The 20,661-nt window shown below is 38.5% G+C and overlaps 1 protein-coding gene across 1 annotated transcript in view; it reads left to right on the top strand.

Moving 5' to 3' along the window:
* Positions 1-20,661, top strand: part of EPS8 (epidermal growth factor receptor pathway substrate 8) — a 59,974-nt gene that overhangs the window by 3,220 nt on the left and 36,093 nt on the right. The window contains exons 2-8 of the mRNA XM_029963385.1: positions 1,072-1,145; positions 10,662-10,729; positions 12,678-12,839; positions 13,038-13,187; positions 15,530-15,612; positions 18,172-18,308; positions 20,262-20,335. Of these exons, the coding sequence (XP_029819245.1) occupies positions 1,072-1,145; positions 10,662-10,729; positions 12,678-12,839; positions 13,038-13,187; positions 15,530-15,612; positions 18,172-18,308; positions 20,262-20,335 (748 nt within the window). The remainder of the gene's footprint in view (positions 1-1,071; positions 1,146-10,661; positions 10,730-12,677; positions 12,840-13,037; positions 13,188-15,529; positions 15,613-18,171; positions 18,309-20,261; positions 20,336-20,661) is intronic.

Here is a 20,661-nt window from a genome sequence, read left to right as displayed (position 1 = left end):
AAAAAAAAAAAAAAAGGAGTTGTATTTTCTTCTTTGAGCTTTAGTTTCAGACAGAGCTATAGTTATTAGATCACGCTGGAATTATACACAGTTTCTGTAAAAGAGTGTGCAGCTTCCAAACCCTGGAACCAAACGGACAGATATCATCTGACTGATTTTTGTATTAGTGTAAGGATAAAGCTGTATTACTGAATAGACTCATCTGGAACAGAAAAACAAATTGTAGCCGTAACGTGCTTACTGTGTCACTTAGGTCTTTGTGTGCCTGAGATGTTTAAGGGTTAGCTCTGAGTGAATGCATTTTTATGCATAAAAGATGAGGCTGCCTTTTCCATCTGTGAGCAAATGCTGTTTCCCAGTAAACAGAACCCAGCAACTGTTACCTGCAAGTGTTATCTTGCCTAAGATAAGAGGGTGATCCCTGTGTCAGGAGCATGGCATTAGGCTAATGAGAATTTACCTGTCTGATGCCAAAGAACATGTATTCCTATATGGAGCCTGACATCTGTGCTATCCTTTGCTTCTCATATTGTTGTCCCTTTAGGGTGAGCTCATATATGACTCATTCTTGTTGTTAACACTAGAAGGAAGTCGTCTTGCCTTTTCATTTGTTGTAGACAATTATAGTTATTTTAAGTCTTACGTTAAAAACAGTTAAAATTGTTACAAGCAATCAACACTTGTGTATGCAGGAAAAAAAACCCAAATCCTACCCAAGTCTTTGGCGTGGTCATTATTATTATTATCATCATTATTGTTGTTAATGTTGGTATTATCATTATTTAGTGATTTTGGTTACTTACATTATGGTGGTGTCTATGTGTGTACCACACCTCAATTGTGCATGATGTTGTATTAATGCAGTAAAAAAGAGGTCAGAAAAGCTTGCAGCCCCTAAGTGAAACATTCCTCATTGTATTCATAATACAGAGCAAATATTCCATACTGTTACCTCTGTTACTAATGTTGGAGGCATGTGTAGTCCTACATAAGGAGAGGGTTTTTTCCAGTGCCTCTTTGTGTGTGCCAAATACACCTATACAGAATTTAATCAGAAATACTTTCTTTCAGTGGCTATGGCTCCCCAACATTTGCTCAGCCAGAGAGGGAGCAGAACTCAAGAACAAGTGCGAAAGCTCTTTATGGTAAGACAGCAAAATTCTCTGAACTTCTGTGCTAAATTGTTGCTTGAATATTGATTGATTGTGATGTCATGGTGGAAATATTTTACACACATTAATCTGAAGGTGTATGTACATACACATAGGTGTCTACGTCAACTAAATTAAATAAGAAAGTGATTTTATGCCTACTAAAACAAACTAAGCTAACTAGTTTTACAGTTTACTAAGCAGAGAAGTCCCCCCTGCTCATTTTTAAGGCAACAATGTGTAAAGCATTTATCACAAAACTAAGAGTGATCCCATAACTAAGGTATGTACCAAGGAGAAGGCATTCAGGAGCCTAGCTTGTGCTATAGGTTTGATTCATGACCTGTGCCATGCCCTGCCTCCCCAGATTTTATCCCCTGCTAGCAGAAAAGGGATTTACAATATTATTCTTCTTTGACACAAGAATTTGATGGAAATTAGTTTTGATGTAGCAGATTTGGAGTCCTGTTTGGTGTGTTGTTTTCAAGAGGCTTTGTGACTGTCAGATGTGACATTACAAATGCCTAAACGCTGGTGCACTTACCAACTACAAATGCTGGTATTTGTCTTGGCTGTACTACTCTGTAGCCCAATGCCAAATCACTGTGGAGGCAGAATGTAGTCAAGTTCCTTGCCAGCCAAATTACACCATTTTCAGGTCATCCTCCTCCACTGTGAATGCATCCTGCTGATAGCTGTGCTGGTAATGGAAACAGAAGCAGCAGTGAGGCTGGGAGATGTTCTGCTGTGTAAATCTGTGCCTGTTGTTAAATGCTCTTTTGGAAGTCAGTGCAACTGGTGAGACTGGAAGCAGGAGGTTTGCAGTGAGAACCTGGTCCTGTGCAGGACTCCTGACACCTCAGCCTGCTCTGCCCTCTTGCATCTGCCACCTCTTTTACTGGTTAAACTGGGAAGCTCAAAGAGCAGTGGCTGATAACTGAAAGGTGCCAAATAGTAACTGATCCTTTCTCCCTCCTGTTTGGCTGGGAGTGACCTCAGAGGTTAAGGGAGGGATGGCAGCATGATTTAAAATCTTAGAATTGTTTAGGTTGGAAAAGACCTTGAAGATCATCGAGTCCAACCATTATCCCAGCACTGCCACGTCCTCCACTGAACCCTGTCCCTAAGTGCCACATGTACATGTCTTCTAAATACCTCCAGGGATGGTGACCCAACCATTTCCCTGGGCAACCTGTTCCACTGCTTGGCAACCCTTTTGGTGAAAACATTTTTCCCTAAATATCCAATCTAAACGTGATGTTGCATGTGAATCGTTCTGAGTTAAAATTTACTATTTTTTAGTGGTGTGCTACAAAAGTCAGTCCCTTCACACAGTGCTGAAGGCAGGAACTGCAACTGAGGAAAATTCTGAACTGATCATTTTGAGCAGTGATTTCTGCATCCTGTATGGGTTCACTCAACAGGCTGATTGCAAGTGTTGACAGAAATAGTAGGTGGTAACAGAAACAAGCAAGAGACTTTGCGGAAAACTCTTAGCAGGTTATTTCTTTATGAGATGTTATGAGAGTGTTGTGATTTTCTTCTTCATTTGAAGTCATCATCATAATTTTTCAAGAGTACATGTAGCAGTATCAGTGTCTTAACCACGTCCTTTAATCTTTGCGGGCTTTTAAAATAATGTCTCTCTGACCTTTTTCATATCAGATGTGATGGGGTAGCCATATATCAGTAGAAGATGGGGACAAGTGAGTAAATGTGATGTATAATGGTAATCAGCCTTTTACTTCCAAATTACTTAATTGAATTCAGGTAGTAATTGAAAATGCTTGCCATGTAACTGCTGTGTGGTGGCTCCTGTAAAATTAATTGTTGATCTTAGTTCTCTTCTGTTGCTGGTAGATGTATAACAAAAGTGTAGCTGCAGTTGCCAGGAACTGACTGAAGTAGCAGACTCAATTATATGGGAGCCCCAAGTGAATACATATTAGCACAGCTTTTAGAGTGGAGTTTGCACATTTTACTGCTTCTGCTCTGTTTTATATACATAAATAATTAGGCTGTCAGTATCACCAAATATATGAACTAGAGAGAACAAGGAAAACACCTAAAACCTTTCTCAAATTCAGGGCGACTACATTTTTATCTAATTTTTAACAACTAATTTACTGTTCTGCTGCATCCCACATTTGCCTCTTCTTCCTTTGTGGTGTTAAGGCTTTTTGTGCATGCTGTCCCAGAGGGCGGAAAGCAGTTGAGTGATTCTGGAATTGTTAAAATGTGTTAAAAATGCTTGTTATAAAATACGTTATTTATAATTAATAACTAAAATATTTTATTTTAGAGGCATGAGACTGAAATCCTATAAAGCAGATTGGAGGCATCTTAGCTTTCTTTTTATATTTTATGTTATGTACATATATATTAAATGTATGTATTTTATGTGAATAAAGCTTATATGTTTAATAGATTCACTGGTACTATACAGGAAAATATAATTTTACTGCAAAATAAAATGGAGTATGTTTTTTTGCTTTGATAAAATGTGACAATGTGACGTTAGCAGCAAACTTTGTCCATGACTAACTTCTTTTCTTGGAAGACTTTGGAGTGTCATTTGGACTAAGCTGCCCATCCATAGGTATCAAAAAATGAGGATGGTACCTGGGCTCATAATTGACCATTAGATCTTGAAGTCAGTTTCTTGCAAGCACTGTGAAGACTAAATTAAAATAATAATAATTATTATTATTATTACTACTTATTATTACTACTACTACTTATTATTATTGTTGTTGTTATTATTATTACTATTATTATTATTATTATATGTGTTTATGTATATATATACTCACAGGCATGTTTATGTCCTGAAGTTTGTCTCTTAACTCTCAGTGCTGAGGTGATTCATGATTGTTTAGGTTGGCCACGGTACTATGGGAAATGAGGCTGGGATTTTACTGGTGTTTCTGACAGTTCAGTTAAAAACTAGACCAGAGCCATCACTGTCTCTGATGGGGCTATCTGATAGCAAAAACTTCCTTGGAATTGCCTTTTTTCCTGTGTCAAATGATCCCTTTGTTTTCACTTACTTCCTTCCTGAAATGAACTGTTTTCTATTTGCATAATAAATCTCCCTCTGAGCTGGGAAGGAAGGTGTCCTCTGCACATTCTTATGGGGCTTATTTCATCATTTACTTCCTGATCTTTCCATCTGAAATGGGTTTTGGCTTGTACTGTCATCTGTTGTTCTAGCATTGGCTTCTCCATCTGTCTTCAGCAGCTCTGCTTTGTGGGGAGATTTTGCAGCATCATTTCAGGGCTGTGATGGGGGTTTGCCAGCGAGTGACACAGTGTGGAGCAGCCTCATTCCCCAGGAAGAGAGAGCCAGTGGCTCACTCCAAATTGTTAGATTATTTTACAGCACAGAATTGAAAGATGCTGCTAAAATTGTCTTCACACCACATCAGAGAAGACCGAGTGTGTTATTATACACTGTGTTTATATTCTCATAGCTGTGATTAGGTGCTAGAATTGAGATTGCCTGTTACTTTTGCATTGTTCAAATACCTCATTCAGAGCAAGACCTGTAGTGTAACAAATTCAAGGGAATCACAAGCAGATCATAGATGAGTCCTTTGAAAGAAGTTATCCATGTAACATGCTTGTATTGTTTAATAGTCAAATGAATTAAATTGACAATTGACTTCTAAACAACACACTTTCTTTGACAGCTAGTTCTACGTAACCATCATGTCATAAATCTCTGAAAGTGACAGTGTTTGCTCCTCTGAAAATGAGACTTGTTTTGAACTCAAGTTTTGACCTTTCTCCCCGGATGTTCAAGTCATGTCTCCTGCACTTTGCTCTATCTCACGCTGAGTTTTTCCAGCTGCTGCAGTACATTCTTAAAGGGCTGCCAGCAATCAGTCCAACACAGATACATGGTGGTAAACTAAGTATTGGGCTTTTCTGCTTGATGATGTGTTGTAATAATTTATACTGTTACTTCTGGATTCTTAGGACAGCTTGTGAGGGAGACTGATTCAGTGTCTATGTGGATTGCCATCAGATTTCAGAGCTGTGTCTCTTTGTGCACTGCACAGACAATTTCCAGTTGGGCTATGGAAGGAGAAGATATGGAAGGGTACAGAAGGGTAAAGGAAAGGATGAATATCTACCTTTACCCTCCTTTGTATTATCATAACCATAGCATCGATAACATTTATTACATCTTACCTGTGCAAATATTTGTAAGACACTGGTAGAAGTCTAGGCATCAATATTCCTCACTTGCCTTTTAGGAACTGAAAATTTATTGTGCTTAAATATATCCCTAGCCAGCACTACCCATGCTTCAGGTCATGTTAAGACACAACCTGAGATCTTTTGCTTCTGGTAAGAATTTTCCCTACCTAGATAAAGACTTTGATTTTTCTCCCTGTGGTCTTCTGGACAGTGGCACAGAGCCAGGCTATGGTAGAGTTTATTAAGCAATTTTGTAATTTGCCATATTGCTGCACCCCCTTCCAGTTGGAAAATGGGTGAGACAGGACTCTAGCTATGCCAAGGTCTGTTCATAGCACTGCCTCAGTGGACCCTGGGCAGTACTGTTGTTTTTGTCTGAAATTGTGGAATAGTTGCCTTTCCAAAGTATGAAATGATCCTTCACAGAAATAACTGTGAGAGCTCAAGAGTTCTCAGTGTAGTGGGGATAAGGACCGGAATGAGTGATGGCAATCTCCAGTCCTATTTATCTGTGCCATGTTCTGTGTAGTGGTGTTTTTGTCTTGGCTAAAAGTCTTTGGTTAAGAAGTTGCGTTTTGTTTTCTGGTGTTTTAGATGCTTTCAAAAATGGTCTAAAATCAGTACCTTTTAACATGTTTTTGAAAACAGAAACATGGTCTGTTCCTGATTGGTGAATTCAGTAATTTCACAGAACATGAATAGCAGTAACATCTGTCCCTATCAGACAGTGGCAAAAACACTAGTTTCCATAGGTCAACATTTCTGTTCCTCTGGAAGTTTTAGTAGCTGGTAGATCTTATATTCAGGACCTATGAGTGAAATGTGGACCTATGTGCCGCTTTTAAGTTTATTGTCATTGTGTTGTAAGAGACTTTATTTTACTCAAATTCCCCTGGACTGCATTTGCTGTAGATTGTGATTAAGAATTTAATTTAAGTATCTTCTGCCATGATTCATTGATTTTTATTTTTTTTCTTTTACCAGAGGGAAAATCCTTTGGTTAAATGGTGTACAACACACCAGCAGGGTTTGAACTAACTGTGGTATTGAGGTTGTGCTGTATTCTAAGTAGTGGATGTAAGAGCTGCAGTAAGTAGAGAATATAGAAAAAAAATCAATAGTTTTGGTAGTTTTATTCATCCTTTGATAGTTTTATACATCGTATCTGGAAGTCTCTGTTGTATTTCACTTTAGCTTTAATACTCTCCCTGTATTTCACTTTAACTTTAATAGCCTATTCATGCATGAAGGGACCCGTGAGAGGCTGAGGTTGATTGGGAGGATCAGGAGAGTGAAACAAAACATACAAAACATTATTTTGTTTTTGGTGTCAGGGCTTGACCCCAGCCAGCAACTGAGGACCTACCCATTTGCTTGCTCATTCCCCTTGTCTGCTCCTGTAAACAGACCAATGCCCAGACTGCCTGGGCAAGAAGTTTTTGGAAAGACTACCCACCAGTTTTATTGCTGATCATGACAGTATACAGTGTGGTCAGATGGGATCAGCTGTCCCAGATGTGTCCCCTCCCCACCTCTTGTGCACCCCCAGCCCACTTGCTGGGGCAGCAGGGTGAGAAATAGAGAAGGCCTTGGCACAGCAGCAGCTAACTGTGCAGATAACATCCTTATGTTATCAAGACTGTTTTGGTCACAGATCCAAAATTAACTCCATCCTAGCAAGACCCACTACCTTCAGTGCATCTGCAACTTCTGTTGCTTTTTTTCAATATTAAAGTACGTGTTACTTGCATTTGAAGATAGTGTGATAAATCAGGAGATGTTTCAGAGTTTCTGTAAAAGCAGTGAGATTATTATTGATAGATAATCTGTCACTTTGATATATGAAAGAGTTGGGAGGTGGAAGATACATTTTCAGAAGAATGGCAACGGGCAACTCTGTAGGAAGAGAAAAAGAAGCTATATATGGATGAAAAAGACTGTGAGGGTCATGTGCTCAGATATATCTGACTTGGAAGTGGAAACAGAAGTGTTGAAGGAAGGAGCAGGCAGTCCCTTATGTCATTGAGATAAAGGAGGACAGAGAACAAGTTTGCAGGCTTATAACAATTTCCCTGGAAGTCCAGGGCAGTGGAGCACATCAGCAGGAGGGGTTGCAAAAGGGTTTGTGCCCTTTCTGATGGCAAGATGAGAGCTTATGGAGGGTTTAGGTAGAATCTGGGACAGGAGCCAGGCACTAGGAGAAAGCGGAGTTCGAGATTTAATTTTGAGCTACCAGCAAAAAACCATGGGAGAGGGGACATGTTCTAGCCAGTCTTTTCTTATTTCCTTTTCTTTTTGACCTCATCCAAGAATCATAGTGTATCCTGAGTTGGAAGGAACCCACAAGGATCATTGAGTCCAACTCCTGGCCCTGCACAGGATACTCCAAGAGTCACACTCACACCATGTGCCTGACAGTGTGATCCAAACACTTCTTGAACTCTGCCAGGCGTGGTGCTGTGACCTTCCCTGGGGAGCCTGTTCCAGTGCCCAGCGGTGGTTTTTTGGGAGAAGGGCCTACAGGATAACAAGAAATGGTGGTTGATGCCCCAAGCTTGTCAGTGTTTAATAGGCATTTGGACAGTGCCCTTAGTAACATGCTGTAGCTTCTGGCCAGCCCTGAAGTGGTGAGGCTGTTGGACTGGATGATTCAAATGAAATATTCTGTTCTACTCTAAATGATAACTCAGTTCTCTAGCAGGTTCTCATACTCATTCTACCCTCATGAAAGAAATAAATTGGTAAATTGGAGTTGATCTCAGTATGGACTGTCAGTTGTTTTGTTTATTGACACAAAGAGTGATTGACTTTTGTTAATTGGAAATTTTATTGAAGCTCTTGTGACCATTATGTTATAACTAATAACGCAGAACTAGAGGGGCTGTCCTTGGCTCTCAAGTGTAGGCAACCACAGATTTTATTAACATTCAGAAAGCTCTCTCTCCTCTATAAACACTCTTGTTCTCAACATGGCATGAAAACCTTTCTGTCATGTGTAATTGTGAATGTTGTGGTGCTCTGTGGAAGAAGATGTGTTAATCAGTATCACAAATGGTTTTGGAATTCCTGTCTTATCGCAGGACAAAATTTATGTGGAGCAGAATAAGGAATCTCTTGCAACACTTAACTGTCTGCTTTTTATTCCTTTGGAGCCTCTACATATGCCAGACTTTCTTTTTATTATTTGAGATAACTCCAACTATTATTGTTTGCAGCATTTATAAATCTTACAGTGGATGTAAACTTTCTTACTGTTGTTAAATAGAATAAAAGTTATATTTTTGTTCACCTGAAAGAAGATAATAGCAGTCAAAACTGAATATTTGATACATTGTTAATTGAAACAAGGGTCTTTTTTTTTTTTTTTTTAAAGCATATATTCTTACTGGACAGCATTTAATTAGCATTTACAGTCCATAGCAGAAGACTGTTAACTGATCCCCTTAGAGATGCAAATAATTCTATTTAAACTAGATACTGCTTTTTAATCCCCTTGTTTTGTTAGGAACAGATGGACTTTACTTCTTCAGATCATCATCCAAACAAAAAAAGAAAGGTAGCAAATGAGACAGTACTGCTTTACTGACTGGTGTGCATGTGTATGTGTGTGTGTGTGTGTGTCTGTTGTGGTTAAAAAGACAATCAACTAAAAAAAATAATTTAAGTAACATGCTGCAAAAGCAGAAATGGTTGTTACAGTTGGAACCAATGATAATCCTCTGCCTTTCAGAGGGATTTCAGAACAATGGATAATGAAAGTGAGATATCTGATTTGAAATTTGCACACACCTAGCTGAAAATTCTGATAATCTGTGTTCTTAAATTGGAGTGTTTGCAGTGTGCATTTGTCTTGCTAAAAGAAGCTGAGTAGCTGCTGTGCAGGAGCAGGATGGCTCTGTTGCATGAGTGGAGTGGTGTTTTCCACCATGGGGAGAGGCTCTTCTTCAAGTCAGTGACGTATTTCAGAAAATGTGTTGTTTTTCATGAAAGTTTGTTTTCCTTGAGAAGGGGAGAGATAGTGGTATGTTTATAAAAGGTGACAAATGCTTCTACAAGTGATGTCTGAAAACGAGGGCACTGCTGTCTTTGTCAGCACCTGGAATTCCTGTATGAAGGAACCCTGGTCACAGAAGAGAGTTTTGCAGTGTGGCTTTTGTAGTGTCCTCACTGCAGATGGGGACTGTATGTCACAAACCATGCACTTGGTAACATTTACCATTTTTTTAAATTGCAAAAAGTAATTTAAGCTTCCTGCCAACAAAATCACGCACTTTTATTTTACCTCCAAGTATTTCAGGTATGATTACATTGATGTATTTTGTATGTAGATCAGGTACTTTGCTTCCGAACAAAATCCAACTGCCTATTTTAATTGAAAATCAGAAATCAAAGAAATTGGCTATTTGCAGAGTTTCCATAGACCTCTCTTGGTCATGTCACCCAGTGACTTTCCCAAAAAAAAGCTCCTGATGTTCCAGATCAGGTGCTTAAGTGGTTATAGTGATAAAAAACCCAAACCTTCCATATGTTGCATTAATTTTTTTTCCACTTAAGTTGAAAAGTTTTCTTCAACATTCATCTAAATTCATTATTTTGTGGTATGGGTCCATGTTGTGCCTTCATCTTGCTTTTCCCCTTCCCTCCTCTCCTGGTTTAATATTAATCTATTTTATTGAGTAAAAGACAAATGATATTTCTGATTTTGCAGCATTGTGTCTTGCTGAAAAGTGTTTCTGTTTAGAGATATTTTGGTGTGTATATGTATATTTCCATGCATATTTCTACATTATTAATTCATCGAATTGAATACTTTATGAAGAAATAAAGGATGAGTCAGGTCTGTTTTGTGTGTGGCTTTGCTGTTTTGCAGATTTAACATAAGTATATGTATATATCAGAAAACACTTTTGCTTTCGAGGACACTCAATGCAAATATAGTAAGCCTGATGCTAGTTACTATATTGCCACTAAAATGGCAACCCAACTATATCCATAATCAGGCTTCCCAACAAAGTGTTTTCAGTCAGAACACTGCTCCCCTCCAGTGTCCTGACTCACTGGGATGAGATAACTGGCTTTTGTTTGCACCCACCAGCCTTCTGTTACCATTGTTGATGTGAGAATGGTCCTTGTGCTGGACCGTGTGGGGGTGGAGGTATTTTCTGTTGAAACACAGAAATTAACCGCAGCTTATCTCCTGTTCTCATGTACACAACTTGTCTAAAGTATCTCTTGAGAAACGGTCAAAGCATCAGGGTAAGAAATTAAACGAATAATTATTCTTTCTTTTCCTCCCACCTCTAGAACAAAGGAAGAATTATGCACGAGACAGTGCCAGCAGCATATCCGAAACGTCACAGTATCACGTAGAGGTGAGATGAGCAGTGATACACCAATTACAGCCTTCAGTTACGTGCAGCTTTTCTTTTTTTTTGCCCTCATGATTTCTGAGGATACGTGTGCTTGAAGGCACATGCATCTTCCAAAATATCCTGCCAGCCCGAGGTCACTTCAGAATAGATTACAGTGAAATGTCTCAAATTCTACAGCTTTGCCATAATGAGCTGAAATTTTAGATACAGAAGAATGTAAGCAAAGTTGTGTGTGGTTTGGCAAAGGGACAGGACTTCTCAATGGGGTATCAATTCAACGTGTTGTGCTGCCCTGTCTCTGAACCTGGCTCGTTACAAAGATGAGGCGGAGCTGAATAACACCGTGCTGTTGGCGAGGCACACTGGATGATATTTAAAACTAATACTTTGATCAGATATAATCAGCAGAGGTATTAGAATATTCCTCAAGAGCTGAGCGTTAACCCCTAAAAGCCTGAGTTAGTCTAATATACAGTAGTTAAATATTCTGCCTGCAGAATATTCTTCCCCAGTATGAAGTGCAGAGTGTGTACTCACTGTCTTAAGTTGCTTTGCAGAATTACTGCGTGCTGCTGTCATATTTTATCCAGGAATAAGTATATTTAAAATAGTCTGCAAAGTAAGCCTGAGTGCCTGTTAAGCACTTTTGAATGCAGCACCTCATTTTGTAGTCTTACTTTGACTCAAACTTTCTCCTCCTGCCATCAGACCAGTTGTCATGGGTAAAACCAAGTCTTGCAAATACCATGTATTCTCAGCTCCTTTTTGCTGGGTTTTAAATCAACTGTAAATTGTGAGATCATATGCAGAAGAGTCTTAATTTCAAGTGCTTCAATCCTATGATCAGCTTGCAAATGAATATGTGTGTTGCTTCTTATTGCCTATTTTTCTTTGGTTTCTTTATAGGAGTTTTGGTCCTGTACTGGCATAGCAATTAGTACTTGTGTTTGGAGTCTAAGCATTCCTGTGTGAGCAGCCAGTAGAGAGTTCATTTCACTTCATTTCTTTTAAATATTTTGATTATATGCAGTTTACACCTACCTTCCTCTCTGTAATTACTGAGTGCCATTATCCTGTAACAGAAGAAAGCACAGTTAATTTTATTTATTTATTTATTTTTGAAAGTTATTTAGAACACAGATGTACAAGCATATATTACTCTTGGTTCAGCTTGAATGAGTGTTATCAGATCTTCAATAAGAATGTGAAGCTGGATTTATGCTTGAATAAAATGAAATAATTTTGTGGGTTTTCTTGCATGGTTGGCATGTTGAAGGAGAAATTACCACCACCATAACGACAGGGAAGCCAGCTGAGGTGATGTTTGGGGAGCAGTGTTTAGTTTCTAGATCATTAATTGAATCTGGAGAATATTCCGAGAACAACACTAGTTACTATACTACATTTCTATGTTCCACAATAACATGACTGTCCATAAGGTACCCTAGTTAGATGCAAGCCCATCCTGGTTGCCAGCAGCACACTAACTGGCAGCCCTGGAAGAGGTGAGGACACTCCAGGTCAAGGTGGTGGTGGAGGTGCATCGGCAGCGTGTTTCTGGGAAGCTTCTGCTGGCACCTCCTGAATTCAGCTTGCCAAGAGGGACAGGTTTTCACTCCTCAAGAAAGCTAATTAAAACTCATGGTTTAATTCCAGCTTTGATACCTGAAAGATGTCAGAATATGCCTTCAAGTCTAACAGCTTAGCACAGTGAGGAAATGACAGAGGATGGCAAACAGCGAGCTAACAAAAATCAGGTGACTTAAAATGGCATTATGGGCTAAACAACCTTTCTGATGTCTTATAGGTGGAATCTGTCATACACAAAGGCACTTTTATTCATGAATAATTTGCATTGCTGTTTCCTGGCAGTTTGAACACTGACACTCCTGAACAATAGGGAAAATTGCAATCATAATTTCTTTTAAATGTGTGTTTCATTCACCAGCACTTGACCACGTTTGTTCTGGACCGAAAAGAGGCAATGATTACAGTAGACGATGGAATAAGAAAGCTGAAATTGTTGGATGCCAAAGGCAAAGTGTGGACTCAAGATATGATTCTTCAAGTGGATGACAAAGCTGTCAGTTTGGTGGACTTGGAATCAAAGGTAAGATCTGTGAGTGACAGTCTCATTTTCAGAGAGAAAGGAAAAGGGAGCAGCAGAAAAATGATGTATGTGGGATTGAGGGCTTTAATTAGCTTATTATCACTTCCCCTTTTTCACTCATGCAGCTTTTCTGAGATCAGGACACTGTATAGTAAGGTGGTGTTTTGTGTTTCCTTTTTTTCTTTTCTTTTCTGGCAGAATGAACTGGAGAATTTTCCTTTAAGCACAATTCAGCATTGCCAAGCTGTGATGAATGCATGCAATTACAATTCAATTCTTGCATTGGTATGTAAAGAACCAACCCAAAACAAGCCTGATTTGCATCTTTTCCAATGTGATGAAATTAAGGTAAGACAATAATGGAGATCTGCTATGACTTATTTGAATAGGGGAGATTTTATGAATTGACAAGTCCAGTGAATAAAGTCAAATGAGCTGATTCATAGAAAACAGTTCTGCACTTTTATTCTTATAAATATGCCATAAGTTTAATGCACTTATAATATCAACACTACTTATAGTATATTAGAAAATGTAGTGTAGTACATGTTGCAAGAGAGTGGTCTAGTTTGTAAGCTGAATCCTTAGTGCATGTTCAAATACACCCTTACTATAAATACTGGTTCTTGGGCTCCATAGCTGTTAATTTAGGTTTCCGAATGTGTAAAGCTCTGAAAAACGTCTATGGTTTGCATTCACACTTCTGAAAAGAACAGTTTAAAATAGTCTGAGTTATCTCAAATTTATCTTATAATGTGCAATGAACTCATGTGAGCCCTGAATCTCACCTAGTTTTCCCCCCTTTTTTTTTTCCTCTTTTTGTTGCTGAAATATTAAATATTTTCTGTATTCTCACCTCTCTTCATCTCTGCTCTGCTGGAGAAGTCATGAAAGGGAAAATAGTACTTGCAGGAAGGGCAAAACAAGGAAAGAGATTTGATTGTCTCTGATTAAAATATTATCTTCAAGTGTAAATTATTTTTTTAGCATATTCTGCAATACCTCTTTATTTCCAGGGTTATAAATTTTAACTTCTGTTAGTTATACTCTGTAATAGGCATTTCTTTAAATTCAAATGGGTGATTTCATGGGGATTTTTTTAATTCCTTTGTAGTAGTTTGTGTCATTGTCTTGAAACAACAGATTGCCAAATCACCCTGTGCAACCGTTTTGAAATTGGTATAATGAGGGTGGTGTGAAGATGACTGGCTAATTATGTGATTTACTGCATAGAATTTGCTGTTTCAATGGAAAGTGGGATTCTGTCAGAAGTTCAGGTGGCATTCTGTTAAATAATGCAGGGATCCCTTTTAGGGTCTGTTTGGACTCAACTTCCCAGAATGTAGAGGAGGTCTCTTTTCTTCAGACTTTCATTTTTTAAGTTGTTCCTCTGTATAGAAATCTATGCACAAATAAAAATGTAGAGTATATAAGCATGACTTGGAAGTCCAGGATCTCCCTTTTCTTCTGAGGTATTGCTTGAGTCTCTGACCATACCCCATGTTTTTTTTCCTTACCCATGAAACTCGTCTGGTTTTGAAGGTTTAGGTCTTTCTCCATTGGCTTTTTCCTGCTTTCAATTAGAAGTTACCATGAACTGCAGGAGCTGCTGCAACAAAAATTAGTTAAAATCAATACTATTTGGGGCATTCAATATTTTCTAAGCAAGAAAAATTTTAAATAATAAATATCGAAGGATTAATCGAAGGATTAATGGAATCCTTCTGGGTTTAAGTTCCTCTGATCCCCTAAAGTTTTTTTCTATTAATTCTGTAATCTTAAGGCATCCTTCATAAATATTCTGCAGTGCAATTCATTATAGCCTGAGAAGTCCTTTAATCCAAAATTCAACAAAGTCTTCTGGTCCTAGCAGAAGTTCCAATTACATATTCCTTCCAAGAAGTTACACAGTCTTATGCATTATCAGGGTACTAGGAAAGACACACTCCTTGTAGAGACACTGACAGATTTGGGCTTTGACAGCCTTTGTAGGAAATTAATTTGTCAGCTGAAGACATGTAACAGAGCATTCTAAATCCTACGAGAAACCATGACCTATTTAATGCAAGATCTGTTAAAATAATGCTTCAGACATGCATCAAAATTTCACTTGTGGGCCGCTGGTGGAGGCATTCTGCAGTTATGGAGGGGCAGGAACCCACAGATTAGGGAATGTTCTGAAAAATTAATCTTCTGTTACATCAAAGAGGAATTGGAACCTATCATTATTTCTGAAAGGGAATGGTATAATGAGTTACTTTTCTAATTATGCTGCTACTATCTATAAGTAGTTTTGTTGCTTCTATATATAGTAGATTTTGGTTTTTTATAGTATAAACAAAATACTCGAGACAACCAAAAATTATATATGCAGAGGGAAACAGCAGCTTATGCAATAATGGGTGACATTAGATAATTACAGCTGTTCAGACAAATTTAGTATCTAGATTATGTCTAATGATCATGCTTGAGATTGGAGTAGTGACAAAAATACCAACTCCCAGGCTTTATTCTGTTGTTTGTTCTTTTTATGTGTAAAATAATTTGTCCCAGAACTTTTAGATAAATGTGATTTGATAGGGTATTTTCTAATCTAAAGGTCCTATACAGAAAGTGCACGAGGAAATATTTATTTCCTATATCTGGATACTCTAGACAATACCTGATGGTTTCTGCTTCTGTCTCTTTAGGCTAGCTTTATTCATGAAGATATTGAAAGTGCAATCAGTGACAGCAAAAGTGGGAAGCAAAAGAAGAGACTTGAAACACTGAGGTAAAAACCTAACTTCTTGACAGCGTATAGAATCAAATAGTGTGACAGCATTCAGAAGCTCTCCAGGTTTGCCTGCTGTATTTTGGGGTTTTTTTGTTTTGTTTTGGTTTTTTTTTTAGACTTAATAATATAATTCCAAAGCCCTATGTAGAGGTCTTGTTTTAATAATTTTCTCATGTTCTCTCAATTTATAGTGTCACTCTTACCTTTCCCAATTCCTCCTTAGTGATGGGAACAGCTGAGATCAAGATCACTTGCCAGAGGATGGCATTGCATGTCTCAGTTCTGCATATGGATCAAGTAGTTCAGAATTTAAATTACAAACATAAATGCCCCATAACTCCAAGTAAATAAGATTATGCTAAAAGGTTTTGGGATCTGAAAATGTTGAAGCAGCAATTGAAGATTGAATAATTTTCCTGCCTGCCTGTTTAATGATGCTGAAGACTTCTTGTTTCCCTGGTAGCAAAAGCTTCTTTGCCAGTTGGAAAATGTGGGGGAAAGAATCTTTTGGGTTCAGAGAAGATTAACACAGAAATGAGAGGTAGCAAACAGAGGCATAAAAACAAGGGCAAAAATATATTAGATATTGAATGGTGATGATAGTAGTTGGAATGTTAGTATATAGCTGCATTCTGATAGTATCTCTCAATATTACTTTTGTTTTCAGATAGAGAAGTCTCTGCTGGACAAAAATCATTAAATAAAATTACCACCATTATGTGAATGAGTTTATAACAGTTTTGGCTATCTGCTAAATTCTGATATGCCACTTATGAAATTTCCTGGAGCAAGGGACACTGCTATCAAAACAAAGCAAAACCCGAACTATGTCTAGCTTTATTTGCATTTTTAAAATCAGATAAGCAGACTTGACTCTTTGTGGGACCGTAGCAAACAGTTACAAGCACGAAGAGGCAATCCAGAGGGATTCAAACACGCCGGATGTGCTGGGAAACTAATGAGGTTCAATTGGGAGAAGAATGTGGGTCAGTACATCTGTTGGGACAAATAATCCGAGGTATCAGTCTCCGAGGGCTGCGAGGCCAAGAGGTCATGCGTGTGTGGCAGCTTAGTGCTGGTTACTCCCTGTCATGTCCTGTGCCTGCTGGCACTGGGTCACAGAGAGGGACCCTCCTGCCTGACATGACATTGTCGAGTTGCTGCAAGGTTATTAACAAGTGAAAGGACACTGGAGGAAGGAAAGGCAAAGGAAATACTTTGTTGTTGTTCACTGTTGAAAGGCCAAGCAGCATCTGACATTTTATGGTGGCCTTGTTGAATGCCGTGAATGAGGTGGGATTATAAAGAGATGAATTTAAGGTGAAGATCTTGCTTTTAAACAGAGGTGTGGAAAAGGGAGATGGGGGTCTGTATGACAGGAGCTGTTGGGATTTTGTTGTCTCTCGGTATCAAGCTGCAGAATGACTTCAAAGATTCCTCTTTGTGGTATTTAAAATGACAGTAAGAACTGGAAAAGTGGAAAATTGCATGGAAAGGGGAAACATTGATACATTTGTATCAAGGCAGGATGAATAGGTTGCTGTTGCAAAAAAGAAAATCATCCAGTAGAGTGGTGTTTGTTGGTAGAGTTTTAAGAAAAAAGGTGGTTGACGACTGGTCACATTTAGGGACTAAATACTTGTGATGGCTGAAAGGCAACTTCTAATCTTCTAATTTTCCTTCCCACAAAAGGCAAGTCCAGGCAGTAGGACTGCATATTGGGGTAAAAATGGCGCCTCCTTAACCCAAGCCACTGAGTTTAGCCATGTAATCTGGCAGGTCTAATCGTGTCCTTTGTCACTGCTGGGGGTTTCTCAGGTGGCAAAAGTTTGCTAACCCCATCATGGAGTGGGTTTCCTTCTGTGTTTAGTGTATTTACACACTGTGGTCTTGAGTAGGGCTTACTTGTCAGGTCTGCAGTAGAAGATGCAGGGAACCAAACAAGTGTTCCAGGTAGAGGCCCTGAGGCAGGGCCTCTGAGATAATGCAGGAATCCACTAAAAGACCTTGGGCAGCCCGGGAAGGAGAGAAAAGAAGCTGCTAATTCCTGTGAAGGAATACCTGTCTTGGGTACCTGCACTTAAAGATAAAAATAAGATAGAGAAAACTGTTTTAGGCTAACACCACTTATAGAATATATACCAGTATATATTTAGCAATAACAGTGTGTTGTTAAAAGGTTTGAAAGAAGTGTGTAAACTTAAAAGATGTGTGTAACAGTATAAAAAGTAGATCCCTGTGTGCCTTCTTTTCTGTACCTTAGAAATCAATGCGCTAAGTGTGATAAAAGTATGTTCATGTAAACATTGGAGGCCTTTTCCCGCCATTTATCCGGGGACGACGAGGATGAAGAATAAAGCCTCAAACTTACAGAGCAGTCAGATTGTCTTTCTTAACAACTAAAATACATCCAAAAAAGTGCCAGACTGCGTTAAGACAGATTTTTAGGCGTCGGCAAGAAGAGGTCCTTGCGAAGGTCTTCTCTGATTAAAGCACTAGAGAAATAGAACGTTTTTCCTTCAAGTGTCACTCGCGGGCTCTCTCCTCTCCCTCTAGAATGATCTCCAAAGCTGACAGTGCCATCCCTCCTCCGCCACGGGCACCGGCCCCGGTGCCGCCGGGGACCATCACCCAGGTGGACGTGAGGAGCCGCGTGGCAGCGTGGTCGGCGTGGGCTGCTGAGCAGGGCGACTGTGAGTATGGGGTGGCAAACAGCTGTTCTGGGCACTGCGTTTTTGTGGTGCCCGGTGAGAACAAGAATAATTTAGGAAGATCCTCTTTCATAAAGATCGCAGTAACCGGGTACAGAAAATGGTTGCACAAGGTCAGCCCTCTGCCCTCGCTGAGAGCAGATATGATTATTCTCTCAGACTGGTTTGAGATGCCCCGAGCCACTGTCCCCTGATCTGGGGAATGAGATCTGACTGTCATAATCTGACTTGTCATTTGCTTTCATTTATCCGTTTTCTGAATGTCTGTTCAGAGCTGCTTTTATTTGTGCTTAGCTGGGTGAGAGTGAGGGCTACTGATTTTAACCTGGGCTTCTTTGTGAACATGGTAGCATTCACAGAAAACAGTACTTTTGGAACCTATTGTTATTTCTGAAAGGGAATGGTATAATGAGTTACTTTTCTAATTATGCTGCTACTACCTATAGTAGTTTTGTTGTTTCTATATATAGTAGATTTTGGTTTTTTATAGTATAAGCAAAATACTTGAGACAACCAAAAATTATATATGCAGAGGGAAAAAGCAGCTTATGCAATAATTAGATGTTAACTTTCATAACATCTAATGATGCTCTCTTCAGTAATAAGGAGAGTGTAGGCCACATATTTTGGACAATTAAAGACTATAATCAGGGATTAAAAGGTGACTTGAGCATTATTTATTTATGGCACATATATCTTTGCACCATATCATTTAGCCTGTGTGGCTAAACTGGTTCTTTTTATTTTTTTTAAAGTTATTTTTTAAAGCCTTACCCAAGAAACGCTGTAGCGTTCCTAATCGGTTTGGATTGGTTTTGTTTGGTGGTTGTTGGTGGGTTTTTTATATCTCTAAGGGAAACATATTTTGATCAGATTTCTTTGAAAAAGTTCTTCAGAAAGAGTAAAGTTTCTTCTCTAAAACCGACTGCTAAGGTTAAGGTGAGGTCACATATGGTTTGTTTGTGTTCTTTTAATAATAGACACTAATTCTACTACTGTAGAATTAGAAGATCTTGAAGTCTTTATTATTTTTGGTTTATTAAATTATATCTGTATCACTTAACAAAGTTCACAACTATGCAAAGAAAACAACTGAAAATGTTCAGAGCAAACTGAAGTGTTAAGAATTATTTAATCTATGTATCTACAGTATTACATCTATCTTGGGTAATGGCTAACCTGTTCTTCTGCTTGACTTCTCACCTCAGAAAGGTTTCATTAGTTTGTTAAGTGTCATGCCAGACCAGTTGTGGATCTGAGTTCCTGCACTTCCTTTTATTCTACTCATGCAGATCTTTTCTAAAATGCATTTACTGAAATCCCACCTGTTCACAAACACAGTGCAGCACTTACTGTAACTTAAAAATGCAAAACTTACAATTTCTCAAAACATTCACCCTTGTTATTTTTAAACAAAAGTCACTGACTCTGTCCATTGTTATTTGTGAGTACTGGTTCTATCACATCATAACCTTCCATTTCAATGTTGCCAGAACTGACACTCCTTTTTGCTAATTGCCTTTTAGATCAAAATTGTCTCCAAAGTCATGGCTGCACTCTTTCTTGCTTACTTCTGCTGGAGAAGCTTTCAGCAAATTTTGCAAAATAGAGTGATTCCTAATTATGTTGTATTTATAACCTACCACTTTGTGCTGATTTTTTTTGATTTTTAGCTTCTGTGATTTCCTTCATTTATGCAGTTAAATTGACTGAAAGCACAGACTTAGCTTCTTTGTGAGACTTATCAGGATCAGGCATTAGGGTACAGGACTTTCAGTTATGTGGAGTCCTTGCAAAGTTAATGATACAAACAGTTTTGTCCATCTTTTCTCATAGTTCTATGGTTTAAAGCACAAGCTATATAGAAAATGTTATGTATAAATATACTAATTCCACATATATGGATGTTTTATTCTCTTCTTCCCTCTCTTGCAGTTGAAAAACACAGACAGTACCATGAGCAGGAAGAAACAGCAGAGATGATGGCAGCCAGGATTGACAGAGATGTTGTAAGTGGGAAACTACAAATGATGTTGCTTAATGTTTGTTAAATTTTGCAGCTCTACTTTGTGAGAAGACTTTTTCCACATAGTAAATTCAATTCTGGAGAAAAGCTTTCCAGGCAGCCTCTGCTTGTGTGGTAGATCTAAAAATGAACAGGTGGTAGTTCCTTTTCCTTAATTTTGTTCTTTAAACAGAAAAAAAAGTGTGGGGGAATGACAACACATTGAATGTGGTATAAAGTTTTCTGCTGTAAAGAGCTGGAAATACAAATTGTGATTTTTTTACAGTAGACCAGTTTTAGCAAACTATATAAGGAGTAAAAAATTCCATC

The sequence above is a fragment of the Manacus vitellinus genome, unplaced genomic scaffold (assembly GCF_001715985.3).
Source record: "Manacus vitellinus isolate BGI_N305 unplaced genomic scaffold, ASM171598v3 scaffold_5_pilon, whole genome shotgun sequence".
NCBI lineage: Eukaryota > Metazoa > Chordata > Aves > Passeriformes > Pipridae > Manacus > Manacus vitellinus.
Note: the sequence above shows the minus strand (reverse complement) of the source record. Positions and strands in the feature narration are given on the sequence as shown.